Source organism: Scomber japonicus, chromosome 19 (assembly GCF_027409825.1).
Source record: "Scomber japonicus isolate fScoJap1 chromosome 19, fScoJap1.pri, whole genome shotgun sequence".
In the NCBI taxonomy this organism is placed as follows: domain Eukaryota; kingdom Metazoa; phylum Chordata; class Actinopteri; order Scombriformes; family Scombridae; genus Scomber; species Scomber japonicus.
This window is the reverse complement of record NC_070596.1, coordinates 32,500,506-32,521,822: the sequence shown is the minus strand read 5'-3', so window position 1 is coordinate 32,521,822 and position 21,317 is coordinate 32,500,506. Positions and strand designations below refer to the sequence as shown.

The 21,317-nt window shown below is 44.3% G+C and overlaps 1 protein-coding gene and 1 long non-coding RNA gene across 2 annotated transcripts; both read left to right on the top strand.

Annotated features, from left to right (window-relative positions):
- The first annotated feature begins 493 nt into the window (after positions 1–493).
- Positions 494–5,865, top strand: LOC128379966 (uncharacterized). Its single transcript, XM_053339605.1, has 3 exons — positions 494–504; positions 695–2,033; positions 5,728–5,865. Exons 1-3 carry the CDS (start codon positions 494–496, stop codon positions 5,863–5,865), a joined length of 1,488 nt encoding a protein of 495 aa, XP_053195580.1.
- A 747-nt stretch (positions 5,866–6,612) lies between these two features.
- On the top strand, positions 6,613–7,495 carry LOC128380782 (uncharacterized). The gene is made up of 3 exons (XR_008323500.1): positions 6,613–6,723; positions 7,116–7,206; positions 7,338–7,495. It is a non-coding gene; the product is annotated as an uncharacterized LOC128380782 (long non-coding RNA).
- Positions 7,496–21,317: the final 13,822 nt, after the last annotated feature.

Here is a 21,317-nt window from a genome sequence, read left to right as displayed (position 1 = left end):
AGATTACAGAGGAATCATTAGTTGATCCACATCAGTCAAAGCAGAGCCACAATCTGTCTCACAGTAACAGCAGCTGTTGCTTTTCTTCTTATCAATACTCTGTTTTTACATCACTTCCTGTCATAGTTGAGCCTCTTTTCTGCTCTCAGCTTCAGTCATCAGATCAAAACACAGCATCAGTGTGTTCAGCTGCACTTCAGTAACCAAGAAACAAGAAGCACAAAGCTGCTTTCAGTAGTTAACATTTCCTCATGATGTTGATATAAAAGCTTCATCCAGGCAGCATGACATTTCCTTCAGAACATATCTGCTGTTTCCATTTAGCAGCAAACAAAGATCATTTCTAGGAGACGTTGTTGGCCGAGCGGCTCATTGCTCAAAATGTGCAGCACTGAAACTTTCTTCAGCAGCTTCTTCACACCTTTATTTCACTTTATGATAGTTTTTCATTTTGTCCCACACAGATACCAACACACCTCTGTCAGACAGCAGCATGGCAAAGCGGTGGGTAACATTACCATAAATAACCATTAAAATACTGTTACAACTAAATGTATGGAAACACACACACACACACACACACACACACACACACACACACACACACACACACACACACACACACACACACGCACGCACACACTTGCCTGAAGTGTATATGTATTAAATTCTTCTCTATTTTCTTCCCAACCAGTAACGCCTCATCCAAATACCAGGACATCATCTCCAACAGTACTCTGATCTCTAAACCTCTGACCTCTCCTGCTGTCTACCAGCTGAGACCAAAGGAAGAGAAGTTTGGGACTCTGACAAGAAAAACTGTTGGAGAGAAAAACCTGAACAAGACAAACAGAACCATCTTACTTGTAGGTGAAACAGGAACAGGAAAATCTACTCTGATCAACGCTCTGGTCAACTACACCATGGGAGTGAAGTTTGAGGACAACATCTGGTTTGAGATCGTAGAAGAAAAAGAGAAGAGAAGTCAGTCAGAAAGTCAGACATCAGATATGATCACATACGAGATCTTTGGTTATGAAGATGAAACTCTGCCCTACTCTCTGACCATCATCGATACTCCTGGATTCGGAGACACCAGAGGGATCGAACATGATGTCATCGTTAGTCAAAGATTATTGGACTTGTTCCACTCAGACGATGGAGTTCATGAACTTTCTGCAGTGGGTCTGGTGCTGAAGGCGAGTGAGAATCGAGTGAGTGATCGACTGAAGTACATCTTTGATTCAGTGACGTCTCTGTTTGGGAAAGACATTGAGAAGAACATCATCGCTCTCATCACACACTCAGATGGAGGAACACCTGAAAATGCTCTGAAAGCTCTTAAAGCTGCAAACATTAAATGTGCCAAAAATGAAGAGAATGAAACTGTTCACTTCCTGTTTGATAACTGCCAGAATGAACAGAGAAATGAAATGAAATGTTTCACAGACTTCTTGAAAGAATCTAAACCTCAGAAGCTGAATGAAACAGTTGAAGTGTTGAACACACAGATCAGTCTGACAGCCTGCATCCACAAGATCCAACAGACTGAAGAAGATCTGAAGAAATATCAAGAAGAGTTGAAGAAGAATGAAAAGTTCACTGTAGAAGTTGAAGAGGTCTACAAAGACAAAGAAATCATCAAAGGTGGGATGTGGGGGTTGTTTTTTTTTGAAGGAGCTGTCACCTGTAACATCTGTGAAGAGAACTGTCACTATCCTGGATGCACAAAGGTTCAGAGTCCCAAAGACTGTAAGGTCATGAAAAAAGGTCGCTGCACAGTTTGTACCAAGAAGTGTCCTGTATCAAATCATGTGAAAGAGGAATGGAGATATGTGACCAAGACCAGGAAAGTTAAGAAGACCCCAGAAGATGTGAAAGAGGAGTATGAAGAGAGTAAAGTAGAAAATGAGAAGAAGAAGAGCCTGATGGAAAATCTTCAAACTGAGATGGAAGACCTGAAAGCAGAGAAGATAAAGTTGCTGGATGAGGCCTACCAACATGTTGTTAATCTGGAGCAGATCGCCCTGAATGTTAATTCACTGTCGACTCATGTCCACTTGGACTTCCTGATTGAGAAGATGAAGGAGACAGGAGACACAGAGAAGGTGAAGAAGCTGGAGGAGATGAAGAGTTGACGGGACGAAGGAACTGTGACAGATACACTGCAGATCATGCATAGTAGAAAAACAGCAGCTGGAAAAGCAGATAAAAAATAAAATGAAGTAGTGTAACAACATCAACCAGCTGAGTAGACAACAAGATCTACACTGTTCATACAAATGTTTAAACATCACAAACATTATTTCATTATAATCCTTTTAATTACAATGTTGATGTAAAAGTAGTTGGAGTAGGGGATTATAGAAACCTGATGGACATTTCTCTGCCATGTTCACACTATCTAATTGTTTCTAGTTCTTACTTTTATTTTGACTTTAAGTTTTGATGCATATCTTTTGATTATATTTTGATGGAGTTTAAATAGCACTGAGCAATAGTTTAGTTTTATATGTAATATTTTTAACATGTATTCAAACTTTGTTTTTGAGGTATTTCAGATTTTTGTTTTAATTTACACACAACTGCACAACGGAGGCAAGTGCTGAGCTGAGTTTTGCCATGCTTACATTACATTTATAACTGACTTCAAATACCTGATGTTAATCATATTATATCTGTATAATCACTGTGGAATGATGCTAAATGCTAATTGATGAGGACTTGGGTTGATTGGAGGTGTGGGAACACCCAAAGGGAGGATTATATGGTTTAGTATTTGCTTCTGTCTGATCAGATTTTCTTCACGTGTATTTGAATCATACAGCTTGTAATGATGAGTTTAATATTTCAGATGACACAGGCCATGTGGGAACACTTGTATTCATTCATGTAGTTTATTTTCTAAGCAGTGATATTTGAGTGGTTGCAGTATATTGTGTTATTCTACATGAAATCATGTTTCTGTGAATGATGAATAAAGTGTGAGCTTGATGAAATCAGTTTGCTCAGAGTGTCTTCACTGGATCATCAGCTGCTTTCTGAGTCTGTTGAAGCTTCTGCTGAACTTTGTTCATTAAATGTCTGTTTGACTTTATTCTGAGCAGCAAGTCTGACAGAGACTCAAAGAAAACACAGCTCACAGCATCATAATGAACATATCCTGAAGAATATTACATCCACTCTGGATAATGCTGTTTTCTGTAGTGACCACTAGATGGAGCCACAGCTGATGTGGACTGAAGGAAACCTGAGCACGTAAAAGTGAAAGTACTCTGATCATAAATCATGTTATTGATTATTAGCATGTAAGCAGCATTTTATTGATACAGGTTGAAGTAAATGATGATAGATAGGAACTAAAATCACTTTGTACTGATGCAAAGAAGACATGGATCAGCTTCAATGTTCTTCATATAAACATATGAATAAAATAACAATGCTGTAAATGATGATGAAACTATCTTAGACAATAATTCACTTCATTCATCATCATTAGGCAGCAGTGCAAAAGGAATTATTGTGAGCTTTAAAGTGAAATAAGTAAACATGTGATGAGCAGTAATGAAGGTTCCAGATGTTTTATTCTCTGTTGGATCAGATTCATCATCTGTTTATGTAGCGACTACTTTTCTGTAAGGCCACTGAGAGACTTAGTCGACTGTTATCTGTGACACGTCCACAAAATCATACTGAAGTCCAGATGACGTTTTACTGTAGTTTATTTGAATGAAAAAATCAAAAAGGACTGACAAGCAGCTGATCCACAAACATACAAAAACCCTGATGTGATCCGACTGTAGGAATAAAGTGATGAAAGATGATGGTGATGATGATGATGACGATGGTGATGATGATGACGGTGGTGACGGTCAACAGAAAATATCGGAGCTCTACTAACTCCCTTTGTCCAAAAACTCCCGCCGCCACCCAGGTGAACAAGTAAAATAAGGAAAAACCACACCCATGTGTCAATCAATGCACATGTGACGCAACACGTGCAGCTGAAGCAAATATAAACATAAACAAAACATATTTTGGCTCCTACAATACCGGCCCCTAATTATTATGTCTCCAACAATAATAATTACACAATTATAAAGGATAATCACACAAGCATATTCCAACATTATGGACAGTCTATTTTGTAGATCCTTCTTCATAACGATGCCAGAAGTTATTGAGCACATAGTCTTGAAAAAGAGTGATGTTGACCATCACTCTGAATCTGAAGTAAAGTCTGCAGTCTGTGTAGTGTAGTGTGTGCAAGGGGCAAGGGGGCAAAGTCCAAAAAACAACTAAATAAAGTCAGTTTGGTCATGTCAAAGTTCCTCTGCCTCCAGTAGAAGGCAGACGTTGGTGATTGGCCTGTTCAGAAAGCCGGTTTTGGTCTTTATCCAAACATGACGAACAAGTCCTTTTTTGTCCGGTATGGTCTCCTCAATCTTTCCAGTTATCCAGGAGTTCCGAGGCGCTGAATCATCCACAATGATCACAATGTCTCCTGGTGTAAAGTTGCGTCCGATATTAGACCATTTCTGTCGTACCTGCAGTTGTGGAAGATATTCTTTAATCCATCTTCTCCAAAACAGATCTGACATATATTGAATTTGTCTCCACCTGCAGCGAGCGTATATGTCTTCCTTCTCAAACTGTCCGGGTGGAAGTGAAGGCATACTTTTAAGAAGCAGAAGGTGGTTTGGGGTAAGTGCTTCAATGTCATTTGGGTCTGTGGAAGCCTTGGTGATGGCACGACTATTTAGGATTGCCTCAGTTTCACATAAAACTGTGTGAAGACCCTTCTCATCAAGACTTTGCACATTTAAGGTGGAGTTAAGAACCTTTCGCACTGATTTAATTAGTCTTTCCCATACACCTCCATGGTGTGAGCCAGCAGGGGGATTGAAAATCCAGTTGATTCCCATGAAGCAGTGTATTATGAATCTAACTTTGATTCCAGCTTTCAATTGCTTCTTTCAACTCACGCTGAGCTCCCACAAAATTGGTGCCATTGTCAGATCTTATTTCTTTCACTTGACCACGTCTGGCTGTAAAGCGCCGAAGAGCATTGATGAAAGAGTCTGTGTCAAGCGATGATGCCACTTCGATGTGAACAGCTCTTACAGCTAAGCATGTAAAAATGACACCATAGTGCTTCACAATACTCCTTCCACGCTTCACTCCGAAGGGTCCAAAATAATCCACTCCAACATATGTAAAAGGAGGTTCATCAGGAGAGACTCTATCCAGGGGCAAGTCTGCCATCTGCTGTTGTCCAGGGGTCGCATTTATGCGCCGACAAACAACACATTTAGACACTATTTTTCTGATCAACACAGTGACGCCAGGAATCCAGTATTTTCGGCGTGTTCTGGATGACATATGATTGCGACCACCATGACCCACCTCTTCATGAACATGACGAAGAAGTAGACCAGAAATGTGGAAATCTTTAGCCAGTATGACAGGATGTTTCATCTCTTCTGGCATTGCTGCTCTGCTAAGTCGTCCTCCAACTCTCAACACATCATTCTCCAGGATGGGGTTGAGTTTATGAATGTTGCTAGTCAGTTTAATGTTCATTCCTTTCCTTAGACTTGAGATTTAATCTGTAAATCTCTTTTTCTGACAAAAGCAGATTATCTCCATTTCAGCAGCAGCCAGTTTTTCCACTGTGAGATGAGGTTGTTCCTGGGTTTTGAGATTTCAAGTCTCCTTTTTTTGCAGGTCTCTCTGAGGGATGTTACATGGATGAAGTTGAGCAGGAACACCACTTGCATGTTTCCTCTTTCTGCTAAGATCCAGAAGCAGTCTTTTCACTCTGAGCATCCATGCTACTGCCCTTTTCAAACAAGTCCAGGATGAGAAGTAATGGATGAAGTGTGTTATTGGATCCACCTTTTCAGACATTATCTGAGCAGCATTTACAGTTATGCTCCTGACTTCAGAGTCTTTTTTTTGCCAACATTCTTTTTTATTGTTTTCACAATATTACAAAAAAAAACAACAACAAAGAAATACAATTACATGTATTGAACAAACACGTCAACCCCCTACCCCCGGCCCTTACAGGATTTCAAATTCTTGGTTGGGAATCAGGTTAGTAAGTTCATTATATATGAGAAAAGATAAACAATATTAAGACAAACATATTTCCTTAATATTAAGTACTGCAAAGGGCTACTGTTTACATGTCCCCAGGCTCTTCCATCACATGAGACAAGTCTGTCCTCAATACATAGCAAATAAAGGGATCCCAGATCTGGTTGAAATTATGTTGTTGGTGTTTTATTGTATATGTAATTTTTTCTAAAGGGAGAGTTTAAGACAGTTCAGACAACCACCTCTTTACACTTGGGCTGCTGGTATTTTTCCATGAGAAGGCTTTTACTCTCTTTGCCATTAGCACACTTAGATAAGTCTACAAATATCCGTTGATGTTTTTTAAACTTCAAATTATCTGCATATAGACCAAGTATAAACAAGTGTGGGATTAAAGGGGCTAAATGCGATTTGAATTTCACCGCTAGACGTCGCAGCTCTGGACTGCGTGCAACCAAAACAAAACTAGCTAAGGGTACACCCACTCCTTTCCGCTCGCCTCCCCCTCGCTCTCCGTCCGCTCCTCCTCCTCTACCTGCCTGTTTTCAGTGAAGCACTTTCCATCCGTGATGAAACAGCTGACTCAGCACACAACGGACCGGTGTGACGTCAAGTAACGAAGTAAGTAATACAAGCGAGAGTAACGTATTAGTAACGTATTTCTAAAGTAGTGTAACAGTTATTAGCTTTCCGATGCTAACGATAGCTAACTGCTAGTAGTTGAAATTTAACAAGCTGAACATAGTAGCCAAGCTAACAACTTCACATTGATCATTTCCATTGGGTTTTATGAGCACTGCTGGCAAACAGACATTTGGGTTTTTGTGCAATTGTGAAAATATTGACCAAGACATGTGTTGCTAGTGTAATGTAGCCACTAATGAGTCTGGTTCATCAACTGTCTCTAAGGTAGCTAATGCTAAGTTTGTTCCTTATAAAACTATAACGTTATATTATAAGTGTTGCTGCTCTCTTCATAACTGATAGTTTGATTTTGGTTTTGTTAAGGGCAGCAGTAGCAGCATCATGTCTGCTGAGGCAGCTGCAGAGTGTCTGCCTCCTCAGAGGAGCCGGTGTGAGCTGCTCAGATGATAAGAAACAGAGGTTTGTATCATCTGTGTTTCTAGTCATTTGAAGTCAATTGTAAAATATCAACATAGTGTGAAACACCAATTTTCCCAGTGTGTCTACATCATGATTTACTTTTCAGTGTACGTGTTGTTCATCTTTTACAGAGCCTGCTTCAAGACTTGACCCTGGAAAGAGCCTTTTGGACCTGAGGCCAGGGCTGGTTTCTGATGCTCTGATGATGCAGCAGGGCCATCATGATGCTCAACTGCCATGCCATACCTACCTCTGACATCTGCAGCAACATGCACCCCACATTTACAGGAACATGCATCATTTAGAGATCAAAGGCAACTCAGTCCTGTTCAGTAGACTAACATGTTTAATTAATCATTTATAAGAATTTATGTTCAGAAGTTATTGTTTAGCCTATTGTTCATTAATGAGTAAACAAATATTCTTTAAAAAATGATGTGTGGATCTGCTTCATTCACTAATAACCGAATTGTGAAACACCATAAGTTTTCTGCTTTGTGGTAAACAGTACATCAATTTACATTTCACTTGTGTATGGTCAGTGATTGAATTACACTCTCTAAGCAGTAGTGGACTAAGCCAGTGTTATCTACAGTGTTACAAAGGATAAGGTTGAAATGGATAAAGCATGAATATAATCTCAAATCATGTCAAGTTTATTGGTGAGCAGGATTGCACAGTCAATTCCAGAAAACAATCATAAATACTACTTTTTTTAAAGAGGTATACATCACCTTTCTCTTCTTGCTGTAACCATCTGGACAAAAAAAAGGTCAATTGTATCTGTATCTGTACAATCTACACTTGGCAGTGGGAATGAAAACAAAACTCCACTGTCATACACATTGATGTATTACAGTTCTGTTTTAACATCTCAAATGTGGTTTACTGTCCCTTCAGTTTATAACAAACTGAAGACCATAGATCAAAAACAAATCAAATTCAGAAACAATGACAATAATCACACCATGTAAGGTTTATGATCAGTAGTGACAAAGTAGCAGCATGCAAAGTGTAATTCAGTACGGTTTGTCCGCTTTTGTGGCCTGCTGTACTCAAAGCCACTGATGAGGACGTGATGAGGACGTGATGAGGACAGGACGGAGAGTCTGAAGAGTAGCTCCTGGTGTCATTCCTTCCATCACACAGCATCTGCCAGTCTGCCATGGTGGAGTAACAGCAGTATTGGGCATAATGACCTGAGGAATGCAAGACAAAAAAATGTAACCTACCTGTGTATAAAATATTTCAGAGCTTTAATCTAAACAAACCCAACATGACAGACAATTGTCACATTTAAACATTTCAGAATTGCTAAACTGTCAATTACAATAAACTTCTTCAGTTATAGGAAAACACAAGTAGTTGTCAGACCAAAATGTCTATCATCTTTATCAGAGTAACAGTCACAGTATTTCATCACCAGTCCAATAGCCTGTTTATTATTTTTAGGACAAAAATATCTTACTTTATATTTAGTCAAAAAAGTTTCTGAAATAGCAAGGACTGGTCCAGTGAAGCATGGTTAGCATCATCATCATCTTCTATGTACTGCCCTGACAGTATTACAACTAACATTACACAAGCAGGCCATACATATGTTCATACTCACTTCTCTCCCTTTGTGCTATAAAGTATGCGGACAGACATAAAATGTGATAACACACAGCACTAGTCGTAAGCATTCCTATTCCCTCCTCTGTTACTATTTTACGATGCTTATTGCTAACGTTAGCCACATGGCTACCAGCTCAGACGTATGACGGTAGCTCGCTTAGCTAAGCTCGTTTGTGGTAACAGCAAAACAAAACCGGGACCAGTCTGAGTCTACATTATATCCAGCACTACAGGAGTTACACACAGTCCGATTATTCGTCTTTGTCTTTCTCATAGAGGAACAATAAACTTATAACCATCTTACTCACTGTGGCTGCGGCTAACGCCAGTATAACACACACCCACCTTATATTCTTTATGTTTGAATGCTAGCTTGCTCCATGGCGGGATCACCCCTATGTTCCCCACTTTGTATGTGACCGGGGAACATAGGGATGATCCCGTCTGCAGTTAGCTGAGTTAGCGGCCGAGCTAGCAGCCGAATTAGCCGCCGAGTTAGCAGCCGAGCTAGCCGGGGAACATAGGTACGCTCTCCTCCATGGCTATCATGAAGCCGAGCTGCAGCTCAGGCTTCGTCCTAAGACTGTCAAATAAATGAACATGATATGCGACATAATGTCTAAAGTTAGTCTAACACTAACTAAACAGATATGTGACTGTATACACATAACGTTACTTACTGGTCCAAGAGAAGAAGAGCTAGCTCCGAGTCAAAATGTATCCCTTTTTCTTCTCGCAGGGCTCTCCACCTCGGAAATGCAAGGCCAATGTTAACCCGGGTCTTATTCCTCTCTTTATCGGAGAGTTTCTTGGCAACTGAGCGTGGTCTCTTCATGGGGTTTTCCTCCGCCATGTCGCTTTCACTAAATCCGCAGCCGGTCCTCAGTGGTTTGGTAGGGGGAGTGGTCCCGGTTATATAGGGGGAGTGGCTTAACGGTTCCGGTGGAGGAGAGGAGGAGGTGGCTCACATGCACTAACATGAACGCGCTGCCGGTCCGGCTTCCAAAACAGAGGCTCCAGAACAACACACACAGAGGGCGTGTGACGTAACTCTCTACTCCAGATGTAAATACACCATTACTGGTTTACATAGCAAAAATAAAATTCCTGAAAGCTAATAAAGCTGTATTTCGCATATAGCCCCTTTAAGGGTATTTGAATCTGTAAAATATTTTGAATACATTGTTTTATTTCTTGCCAGAATTTTTGTATTTTTGTACACTGCCAGATGCAGTGGAAAAATTTACCTTTTTCCTTCTCACATTTAACACAAATATCAGGTATAGCGCTGTTATATTTGTGAAGTTTTTCTGGAGTGATATTTGTTCGCATCAACCAGTTGTATTGCAGTAATTTCAGGTGAGTGTTAGTAGTTCTTGATTGTGCTTGAGAGCATGCTTCCCCCCACTTTTCTATTGGGATGTCCTCCTGTAGGTCTTCTCTCCATGCCCCAAGTCGTCCTGCTGATGTTTCTATACTTCATCTACTAGGCATTTATAAATTTTGGATATTAAACCCCTTCCTAAGCAATCCATATCCATTCATTTTTCTACAGTAGACCTTTCAGGGATACATAATGTTTGGTTTTGGTATGTTCTAATGAAATTTCTCAACTGCAGGAATTTTAAAAAATGCTTACGGGGTATATTAAATTTATCAACTATTTCTCCTGTAGTGTATTTTCTGCTACAGATTTATGTATTTCTATTTTCTGTTACAGATTTATGTATTCCTAATACGTAAGAGTTCTGCTTTGTTCGCATAGGCCATAGTATGAACCTTGGTTCCCACAGCCAGAGTCTTCCTATGGAAACTGGTCTCATCCTGTGTTAGGGTCATTTATCTTTGGAGGTTGTCAAACAGTAAAGGTATTGGATCATGGGAACATAAACAAGTATAGATTGTGTCCATTTTAAGGATGAGAAACAGAGTGCTCATGCTTGGGAAAATGCATACATTTGTGGGGCGTAACTTTAGTATAAAATATCTTACACACAGAGAACGCGAGAGACAGAAAGAAGGCTCCATTGGATCAGGGACACCTTCAGCAGCCTCGAATTGATAAAGTTCTGTCTCCACTGACCTAGGCAGGGTTCTGATTGATTGGTAATAAAGAAAACTAAAAAAGAACTTCGACTTGGTTCTTAATTCATTCTTCATTCACTCAAAGGCGGTATAATAAGCAATATACTACAAAAATGGCGCAACAAACAGGATGGTTCTGAGGACGTCTCTGGAGTCTTGACCTTGTGAGAGAGAGAAAAGGAGCCAGCCGGATCCGCACCATTTTGGTGAATGACTCTTTTTTTTTCTTTCTCTCTGGTCGGGAGGAGGAGGACGTTTTCAACCAAATTAAAAGGACTGTGAGTGAAGAAGATGGATTAAGGACATGTCATTAAATTTATAAAGGGTTCCAAAGCTAAATTTTGTTCAGAAAAATAGAATATAAAGAGAATTCTCACGTTTGGAAAATCTAAATTTACTTTGTGAAGTAATATAGGCCTACTGTATTTATTTATTGTGTACTTCGAAGTAATTGTGTAAAGAAGCAGACTTTGTTTAAGTTTGTGAGGAAATGTGCATCGTTCTGGCGCTAAGATCCCATTTGTTGAGGGTTTGGGGTTTTGACCTCGTAGTTCTGGCCCTAAAAGTAATGAATGATTTTAATATGCACATAGAGTAAATGAGAGAAATATGAGAGAAATATGGAACAAAAGTATGTGCAGTTTCAACAAAAGTCCTGTATGGATGTTGAGTCACACCTCAAGTTCATAATTCATAGGAGAAACTATGAATTAGTTTGAAGTTGTATTTTAATGAAATAAATGCGCGGTTTAGACCCTAAAGTAAACTGTTTTAAGACGTGTAAGGATATGTGGAGCCGAACATTCAGTTTAGACACTAAAGTGATGAATTATTAATTAAGTCGCATTTAAGTTTAGGTCAGAGCGTGCGCAGTTTGGCAAAAGTCCTATAGGCAAATTCTAAAAGTGATTACTGTGTTTTATGAAGTCGCATGCCCAAATTTGAAATGTGTGAAGGATTTGTGCCTGATCAACACTAAAGAGATCCTAGTGAAATGGTTTAAAGAAGAAAGAGCTCGAGTAAAGTTTAATAGAAGTTAATCTCTCTCTCTCTCATTTTGTGTCGGGAGTACACAATGTGAGGATTCTGCAGACGACAGGTGATTTCTGCAGATCTATGAAACCGAGGTTTGAAGACGACGCAGGTTGGCGTATTTTTATTAATTGATATCAATGTTCTGTTAATTTTCTGCTGTGTATAAAAGTCTCTATTCTCCCCCTCCCTTTCTGCTCAGTCTATCTCTCTCCCTCTCTGATACACACACACACACACACCCATGCCTTAACATAAACAGAGGAACATTCCTGCTTCCTGAGACAGCTGTGCCTCTTCCTTAATGTACACGAGCATGCACATGCATAATAGAAAGGCTCTTTTACTAAACTTGTTTCCATCGTTCGCCTTGCTGGAGTTGTGTGGATTGATTGTGATTTTGACTTCACAACGAAACTCATCCGTTCTGACGTTCTGCTCTGTGTCAGCCGTAAACTTGAGACGGTTTGAGGCGTGAAACTCAAACTATGCTCTAACGCTGGTCTGCGCAGAGAGAGAGCGCAGACGGGAAGTTGCGTGTGACAGTCGAGGCGCAGCCTGCTGTACGACACAGGAAGACTGTTTTCCTGTCATTTTCTGATCCTTTCCTATTCTAGATTAACGGGTTAAAGAAACACCTCCTTTCTCTATAAAAAGGGGCATGAGCCGTACGCTGTAAGTGAACAGACTTATATATATATAAATAAATCAGACAAGAACAATCCTCTTCCTTCATAAGAAGAGTGATTGATGAGCTCTGTCTACACAGAGTAGTTAGGAACATATACACACACATATACGAACTCTCTCTCTCTCTCTCTCTCTCCCTCTCTCTCTCTTTCTCTCTCTCTCTCTCTTTTCCTTTTTGGCTTCTTGGTAATGTTTGCTCTGTTTATAGCTTGCTTATAAAAGTGTTTTTTGAAGATTGTTGTATTATTACGGTATAAGCCATTATTATTCTTATCTTTAGTGGATGTTTTTTGAAAGGTTGTCTTGATCATTAGATTAAAACAGTGGTTTGGAAACACTTGGATGTTATCGTGTAGAAGCTGTTAGTAGATTATGGGACATTCTGTTCGGTAGGATTGTGTAAATATTTTTAGAGGTTTGATGGAGTGTTAATTAGTTCGGGTAATAGTAAATTTAGTAGTTGCTGTTTATTCTAGAGAATAGTTAATTTTGAATAAATAGGTGAGGATTGAAGATTGAAGATAGTTGATTGGAATTGATTAATTGATTATCGGTTAATTTGTGTAAGTAGGATTTGTTAATTGTGGAAGTGGACTTTTACCATTCATTCAAATTTCAAATTTATATTCACATATATTTGTACATGGTACACATGCCTTGTGTATAACAGGATTATATCACAACTCGCACTGATTTTACATGATACATGAGTAGTTTTGATTAGTAATCAACCTGTGATGACTTCTGATTTGTGCATAATCTGAGCAGCATTTAATTCAATCATACTAATAAATAAAATAAAGTCAAAAAGTGTGGTTGGAGTAAATAAAGTCAAAGAAAAAGTTAGTTGGATTATCGTCTGTTGGGGTTTACAAGGATGTGTTTGAATAAACAATTTTTGAAAAAAGTGGTCTGTTGTCTAATTTGGGGATTGCTCAGTATTTACAACAAGGTTACTTTGTGAAGCAAAAGTTCAGAACCTTTCGCTTTCCAATTTCCCATACAAATGATAAAGAAATTCAGAAACAAAAATCCGTGTGTGGCAATGGGCGCAGGTACAGCAAAGGAGGAGTGGTACCTCTTCCGTGGTGAAGAGGTACCACTCTTCACCACGGAAGGAAGATACAGTGTGGAGGATGAGGATCACCGGATACTCGAGACTGGAAGAGCAAAGACAACTATAGTAATGACTCCTGAAACTAAGAGCAAACACCGACGTGGCTTCTCACCAGCTAGAGAAGGTCCTAGCTCGGTGGAGACACGTCTAAAAAGATCAACCGGAAATGGGAAAAAGAAAATGAAGATATTGAAAAGCATTAAACGAGACTTTGGTGAAGATAAAAGATGTGTTGGAGGATATGCTTCTTCAATCAAGAAAATACTGGCCAGAGCTGAGAGACGAGGCAAGAGAGCTAGTAATCCAAAGGGAGCATCAGATTCCAGTACCAGTGACAGTGATGACGATAGTGAAACTTCTGCATCCAGCGAAAACAGTGAATCCAGTCAGGAGGATGAGGAAGTATTGGAAGAAAAGCGCAGGATGGAACAGGTGGATGGCACAATAAGCTCAGTGGTGTCACAGTCTGCTCTGCTCCTCCCCTGCTCTGCTGCTCAGCCACACTGCTCACCATCTCCAATCAAGCCAGTATATGAGCAGCCTCACTCCACTCACTCTTTGCCAGATTGTCTTTGCTTCCATGCCTGACTCTCCAGTACTTACTCCCGGATTGCTTACCTGTTATCGACCCGACTTGCCACCGACCACCGCCTCTCGTCTCAGTCCCGGTAAACCCACCAGCCTTCTGTCCCTGACCTCGAGTATTGCCTGTCTGTTTTCTGCTCCTCGTCTGCCTGTGGCTGGTTGGCACTTGGCCGGTTTCTGCTCATCAAGAAACCCACCTGATCAGCTTCACTTCTCCAGCGGGACTTCCATTAGCAGTGAGTTTCCCCCCTTACCTGCCATGCTCACCTGGACCTGGTTCTCTGCTGCCATCCTCTGACCTGCTGTGCTTATTCTGCTGAATAAAGACTGTTTCATACAAGTTCCTGGTTCTATTGTGCTGCTATTGGGTTCACTCCATACCCGTTACAGTACAATCTGGCCAATTATGGACCCAGCGCACAATCCCTCACCACTTAGTCGCCTCGAGACGATTGAGGGCGTCCTGCAGCAGCATGAGGCCATGATGACTGCGTCTGCTGCTGAAGCCAGACAAGCTGCAGAGACTCATGGACAAGCGCTAGCAGCATTAGCTGGACAAATGCAACAGCTAGCAGCCTGCCTCTCCCAGCTCGCTCCATCTGCTGAGTCCGTCCCTGCTTCCGGAGCATCGGCTTCTGCTCCTGCACCTGTACCAGCCTCTTCACCACCCAGAGATGCTCCCGAGCCCTGGGTGGGAACCCCAGAGCGTTACGACGGTGATCGAGAGACTTGTGGCCCCTTCCTCACCAACTGCTCATTTCTGTTCGCCCTGCAGCCCCGCACCTTTGCCACAGAACCGGCAAAGGTAGCTTTTGTCATCAACCATCTGACAGGCAGAGCTCGACTGTGGGGAACAGCTGAGTGGGAGAGACGGTCTTCAGCCTGTGCTTCGTTTGTCCTGTTTGCTGCTGAGCTTCTCAAGGTTTTTGGGTTCGAGAATTGTGGTTCGGAGTCAACAAGGGGACTGATAGGCCTGAAGCAAGGTGAGCGAACAGTGGCAGATTATTCTATTGACTTCCGCACCAGAGCCAGCCAAAGCAGTTGGAACAGTTCTGCCCTCTGTGAGGCCTTCCTCCACGGTTTGGCTGACTTTATTAAAGATGAACTGGTCTCGCATGACACCCCCATCACCTTGGACGGGGTGATTGATTTGGCCATCCGCATTGACCTACGTATCCAGGCCCGTCGACGAGAGAAGCGTCAAAGGGGGGCCCAACGCTCTCCTCCACCTCGCTCCCGTGAGGGTACTACAGCAGCCAGCTGTCCAGTAAAAAGCCAGAGCTCACCAGTAGTTGGGGAGACCCTGGTGAGCTCAACTGCCCTTTCACCTCCCCAAAGCCAGAGACCTCTGTTCCAAGGCCGTCTTCTGCTCCCGGATGGGCCCCACACCTTGGCTATTTTCATTGACTCTGGGGCCGATGTCTGCATCATTGATGAGGAGGTGGTCCTTCAGCTGGGGCTCAAGCGGGTTCCTCTGCCTCGTCCAGTTCCTGCTAGAGCCTTAGATGGACACATCTTGGGCACTGTCACACATCAGACCTCTCCTGTTCACTTGCTGCTTTCTGGTAATCATCATGAGACAGTCCAGTTCCACATCCTCAGCTCTTCCTGCCAGCCTGTCATCCTGGGGTATCCATGGCTCCGTCTTCACAACCCTCACATCGACTGGGGCACCGGGGCCATCCTGGAGTGGAGCTCCTCCTGTCATCAAAGATGCCTGCAGCATGCCTCTGCTCCACTTCACTCCCCGGGTCCCTGCTCCAGCTCTTCACCTGACCTCTCCGGGGTGCCACCTGAGTACCATGATTTCCGCCAGGTCTTCAGTAAAGCCAGAGCTACGTCACTGCCCCCACACCGCCCCTATGACTGTGCCATAGACCTCCTGCCTGGTACCTCACCTCCCAAGGGGCGCCTGTACTCTCTCTCTGAGCCCGAGAGAAGAGTCATGGAGACTTATATCAATGACTCCCTGGCCGCTGGCATCATTCGTCCTTCTTCGTCTCCTGCTGGGGCGGGGTTTTTCTTCGTCGATAAGAAGGACAAGACTTTGAGACCCTGCATCGACTACAGAGGACTGAATGATATCACCATAAAGAACCGTTACCCACTGCCACTCATCTCCACTGCCTTCGAACTGCTCCAGGGGGCCACCATTTTCTCCAAACTTGACCTGCGAAACGCCTACCACCTCGTCCGCATCAGAGAAGGAGATGAATGGAAGACGGCATTCAACACCCCAACTGGACACTACGAGTATCTCGTAATGCCATTCGGCCTGACCAATGCCCCTGCCGTTTTCCAGGCAATGATAAACGATGTGCTCAGAGACATGCTCAATCGTTATGTCTTTGTTTACCTCGATGATATCCTCATCTTCTCCCAGTCCAAGGAGCAACACATCCATCATGTCCAGTCCGTCCTTCAGCGCCTCCTGGAGAATTCTCTGTTTGTGAAAGCAGAGAAATGTGAATTCCACATCTCATCTGTGTCTTTCCTGGGGAACATTGTGGCACAAGGCAACATTCAGATGGATCCAGCCAAGGTCTCTGCTGTCACTTCCTGGCCAGTTCCTGAAAACCGCAAACAGCTTCAGCGTTTCCTGGGGTTTGCAAACTTTTACCGTCGCTTTATCCGCAACTACAGCTCCGTGGCAGCCCCTCTCACCGCCCTGACCTCCTCAAAAGTGCCCTTCCAGTGGTCACCCCCAGCTGCAGCAGCCTTCCAGACCCTCAAGGATCGGTTCACCTCATCACCCATCCTCCTTATGCCTAACTCTGAACAGCAGTTCATGGTCGAGGTGGACGCCTCAGATGTTGGAGTGGGGGCTGTCCTGTCTCAACGCTCTGGGACTGACTATAAACTTCATCCCTGCGCCTTCTTCTCTCGCCGCCTGTCCCCCGCTGAGAGAAATTATGACATTGGCAACAGGGAACTGTTGGCAGTCAAGATGGCACTAGAAGAATGGCGCCATTGGTTGGAGGGCACCAAAGAGCCTTTTCTTGTATGGACAGATCACAAGAATTTGGAGTATATACGCTCTGCTAAAAGACTTAACTCTCGTCAGGCCCGCTGGTCCCTGTTTTTCACCCGTTTCAACTTCACCCTCTCCTACCGTCCAGGGTCCCGCAACGTTAAGCCCGATGCCCTTTCCCGCCAGTTCCAGAGGACAGAGGATTCTGCTGATACACCCGAGTCCATCCTCCCCACGTCTTGCCTTGTTGCCTCATTGACCTGGGATATTGAGGAGAGGGTGAGGGCAGCCACAGAAGGACAGCCGGGTCCCAGCTCCTGCCCACCTAACTGCCTTTTTGTTGCCCCAGCCTTGAGGTCAGATGTGCTACTATGGGCCCACTCCTCCAAGCTTTCCTGCCACCCTGGTGTTCTACGGACACGGCATGCTATTCTCCAACGTTTCTGGTGGCCCACCTTGCAGGAAGACATCCAGGAATTTGTCAGGGCCTGTCCTACCTGCAATCAACACAAGTCCTCCCGCCAGCCTCCTGCTGGGCTGCTTCAACCTCTTCCTGTTCCTCATTGCCCATGGTCCCACATATCTTTGGACTTTGTTACTGGTCTCCCCACCTCTGACGGCCACACCGTCATCCTGACCATCGTGGACCGCTTCAGCAAGATGGTCCACTTTGTGCCTCTGCCCAAGCTCCCCACGGCTAAAGAGACTGCCCAGTTGGTCCTACTCCATGCATTCCGCCTGCACGGGCTTCCTGTTGATGTGGTGTCGGACCGTGGCCCCCAGTTTTCATCTGTGTTTTGGAGGGAGTTCTGCAGTCTGCTGGGTGCCACCGCCAGTCTGTCCTCTGGATTCCACCCCCAGAGCAATGGACAGACTGAGCGTATGAACCAAGAACTGGAAACAGCCCTACGATGCATGGCCTCCCAGAATCCCTCATCCTGGTCATCACAACTACTGTGGGTAGAATATGCTCACAACTCCCTTCTCTGCTCTGCAACCGGCCTCTCCCCATTTCAGTGTGCATATGGCTATCAACCACCACTGTTCCCAGCCCATGAGAAGGAGATTTCCTGCCCATCTGTCCAAGCCTTCATCCGCCGCTGCCGCAGAACATGGCTCCAAGCTCGCTCCACCCTCATTCGTTCCGTGGGTCGCTATACTGCCACTGCCAATCGCCGCCGTACACCTGCACCTACCTACCAAGCAGGACAGAAAGTGTGGCTCTCAACCCGAGACTTACCTCTTCGAGTGGAGTCCAGAAAGATGGCACCGAAGTTCATCGGGCCTTTCACGGTCCAGAAGGTCATCAATCCAGTGGCAGTCCGGTTGAAGCTCCCACGTTCCATGAGAGTTCACCCTACCTTCCACGTATCCAGGGTCAAGCCAGTCCTCAACAGTCCCTTGGTCCCTCCAGCACCAGCACCTCCCCCTCCACGTATCGTCGATGGTGGTCCGGTGTATACTGTGAGGCGCCTGATTCGCTCTCGTCGGCGTGGTAGAGGTCTTCAGTACCTTGTGGACTGGGAGGGTTATGGTCCGGAGGAAAGGTCCTGGGTTCCTGCTCGCCATATCCTTGACCCCACCCTTGTGACCGACTTTCATCGGCAACACCCCGACCAGCCAGCCATTGTGTCTCCTCGTCCAGGGACCCGCACCTTACCCCCGCCTGTTCAGGATGTTGGGGACCGTTCTGTCGGGCACAGTGGCCGGTTTCTGCTCATCAAGAAACCCACCTGATCAGCTTCACTTCTCCAGCGGGACTTCCATTAGCAGTGAGTTTCCCCCCTTACCTGCCATGCTCACCTGGACCTGGTTCTCTGCTGCCATCCTCTGACCTGCTGTGCTTATTCTGCTGAATAAAGACTGTTTCATACAAGTTCCTGGTTCTATTGTGCTGCTATTGGGTTCACTCCATACCCGTTACAAGTGGAGGAAGAAGAAAAAATGGGATTGGCTATCTCTCCAACTGCAAGGGGACCCTTGGAGGAAACAATGGAAGAACTTCAACTGGCTGAGACCCAATGCCAAAAAGAAAGAGAAAAAGCAATAAAGAAACGAACAAAAACTGAAAGGAGATACATCCGGCAATACCAGCTGCGACAGAGACCGAAGAAATCTATTAAGCTATGTCCAGTTCTGGTGAGAGGAAGAGAATTGGAATACAAGCCATGGCCGACTACTGATATGACGGAGATCATTGATAAACTACCCCCATTGCAGGATGGTGCTCAGATTCAACAAGGATTACCTCTGCCAGTGAGAAGTAAAATAGCAGAAGTTGTGGGATTGAACAATATGACAAGGAGTGTTTTCACTGACCATATTGCCCATCAAGTGGAACTGCAAGAAAGAACATGCCCAGAAAGAGCAAGATTAAGAGACACTCAGAAAACTCAACCAAATACAGTTGACAGGACACAAAAACAAAGAGAAGAAGCAGGCACCAGTTGTTACATTCCTTTCGGTGCCTGTTTTCCTCTCCCCTCCCTGTGTTTCTCCTCCCTAGGGGTGGGTCCCGATCATGGGCAGCTGCTGCAGGACACACACCTGAGACTCATCTCATCATCACCACTCTGCAATAAAACACCGGCTCTCCATTCACTCATCGCCAGATCTTTGCAGTTATCCCCATGACCTCCTGCCCAGTACGTTTCCTATCCTGGACCCGCTCCTATCCTGGACCCGCTCCTATCCTGGACCCGCTCCTATCCTGGACCCGCTCCTTTCCTGGACCCGCTCCTATCCTGGACCCGCTCCACCTCATCACCTGTCTGCCTTTACCTGGCCTCCTGTGTCTCCCAGCTACAGCCACCCTCTGCCTGCAGCCCTGCTACCCTCCCACCTGTCTCAATAAACCCACATTTTTTGAGCCTTAAGTCTGTGTGCTGGTCCGGCTTTGTCTCCTTGTGTCACAGAAAGATCTGGCCATAAAATGGACCTCGCAGACACAGACATGCAGGGCTTTGTCTCTGCTCACGACTCCCTCCTGCGAAAACATGACCAACAGTTGGGAGCCCTCCTGGACACCTCCACCGCTCTCACTGGGCAAGTAAACAATATCTCGGCTCAGCTCTCAGCTATCACAGCTCAACTTTCCCAACTCTCACTCCCTCAACCCCCCTCACTCCCTCTGCCACCTGACAACCTGTCTCCCTCTGTGGAACCCACCAACTCCATTAAAGAGCCCCACACAGTAGACCCCGAGCCTTACACAGGAGATCCACTCAAATGCAAGCCATTTCTTCTTCAGTGCTCTTTGGTGTTAGGACAACGACCCTTAACATACTCATCTGAAGAATCAAGAGTACAATATGTAGTGGGATTACTTCGCGGGAGGGCTTTAGATTGGGCCACAGCCTTATGGGAGGGTTCCCCAGTTTTTTTCAGATCTTTTCATCTTTTTGTAGATGAATTCAAGAAAGTGTTTGATCACTCAGTCCAGTCTCGTGAGTCTTCCAGTCAGCTCCTCTCCCTTAAGCAGGGTACACGTAGTGTGGCTGATTATTCTATTGAATTTCGCATCCTCGCAGCAGCTTCTAGGTGGAATGATTCTGCTCTACGGGCAGTGTTTTTCAGGGGTTTAAGTGAGCAGCTTAAAGATGAGCTAGCTGTTAGGGATGAGTCAGCTTCCCTGGATGCCCTGATTTCCTTAGCTGTAACATTGGACAATCGACTAAGGGAGAGACGCAGGGAGAGAAGCAATCAGTCCTCTACACCCCGCTTTTTAGCTCTCCCTGCGGCTCAGCCTCCACTTCGCCAGTCCCCTGTGTTCACCCTTCCTCCATTGCCTAGCTCAGTTTCCCCTGTGTCCATTTCTGAGCCTGAACCCATGCAATTGGGCCGAACCCGCCTGACACCCGAGGAGCGACTCAGGCGTATGACAGCTAAGGAGTGCCTATACTGTGGAAGGAAGGGTCATTTCATCGCTGCCTGTCCGTCACGGCCAAAAGCCTAGGCTCGCCTGCTGGTGAGGAGCGGCAGGTGAGCCTTACTAACTTCTCCCCAACTGACAAT

Coding starts and splice junctions, on each gene's coding strand:
- LOC128379966 (XM_053339605.1), top strand. Junction 2,034..5,727: donor TGGAGCAGATCGCCCTGAAT/GTTAATTCACTG, acceptor CTTTTTTTGCAG/GTCTCTCTGAGGGATGTTAC.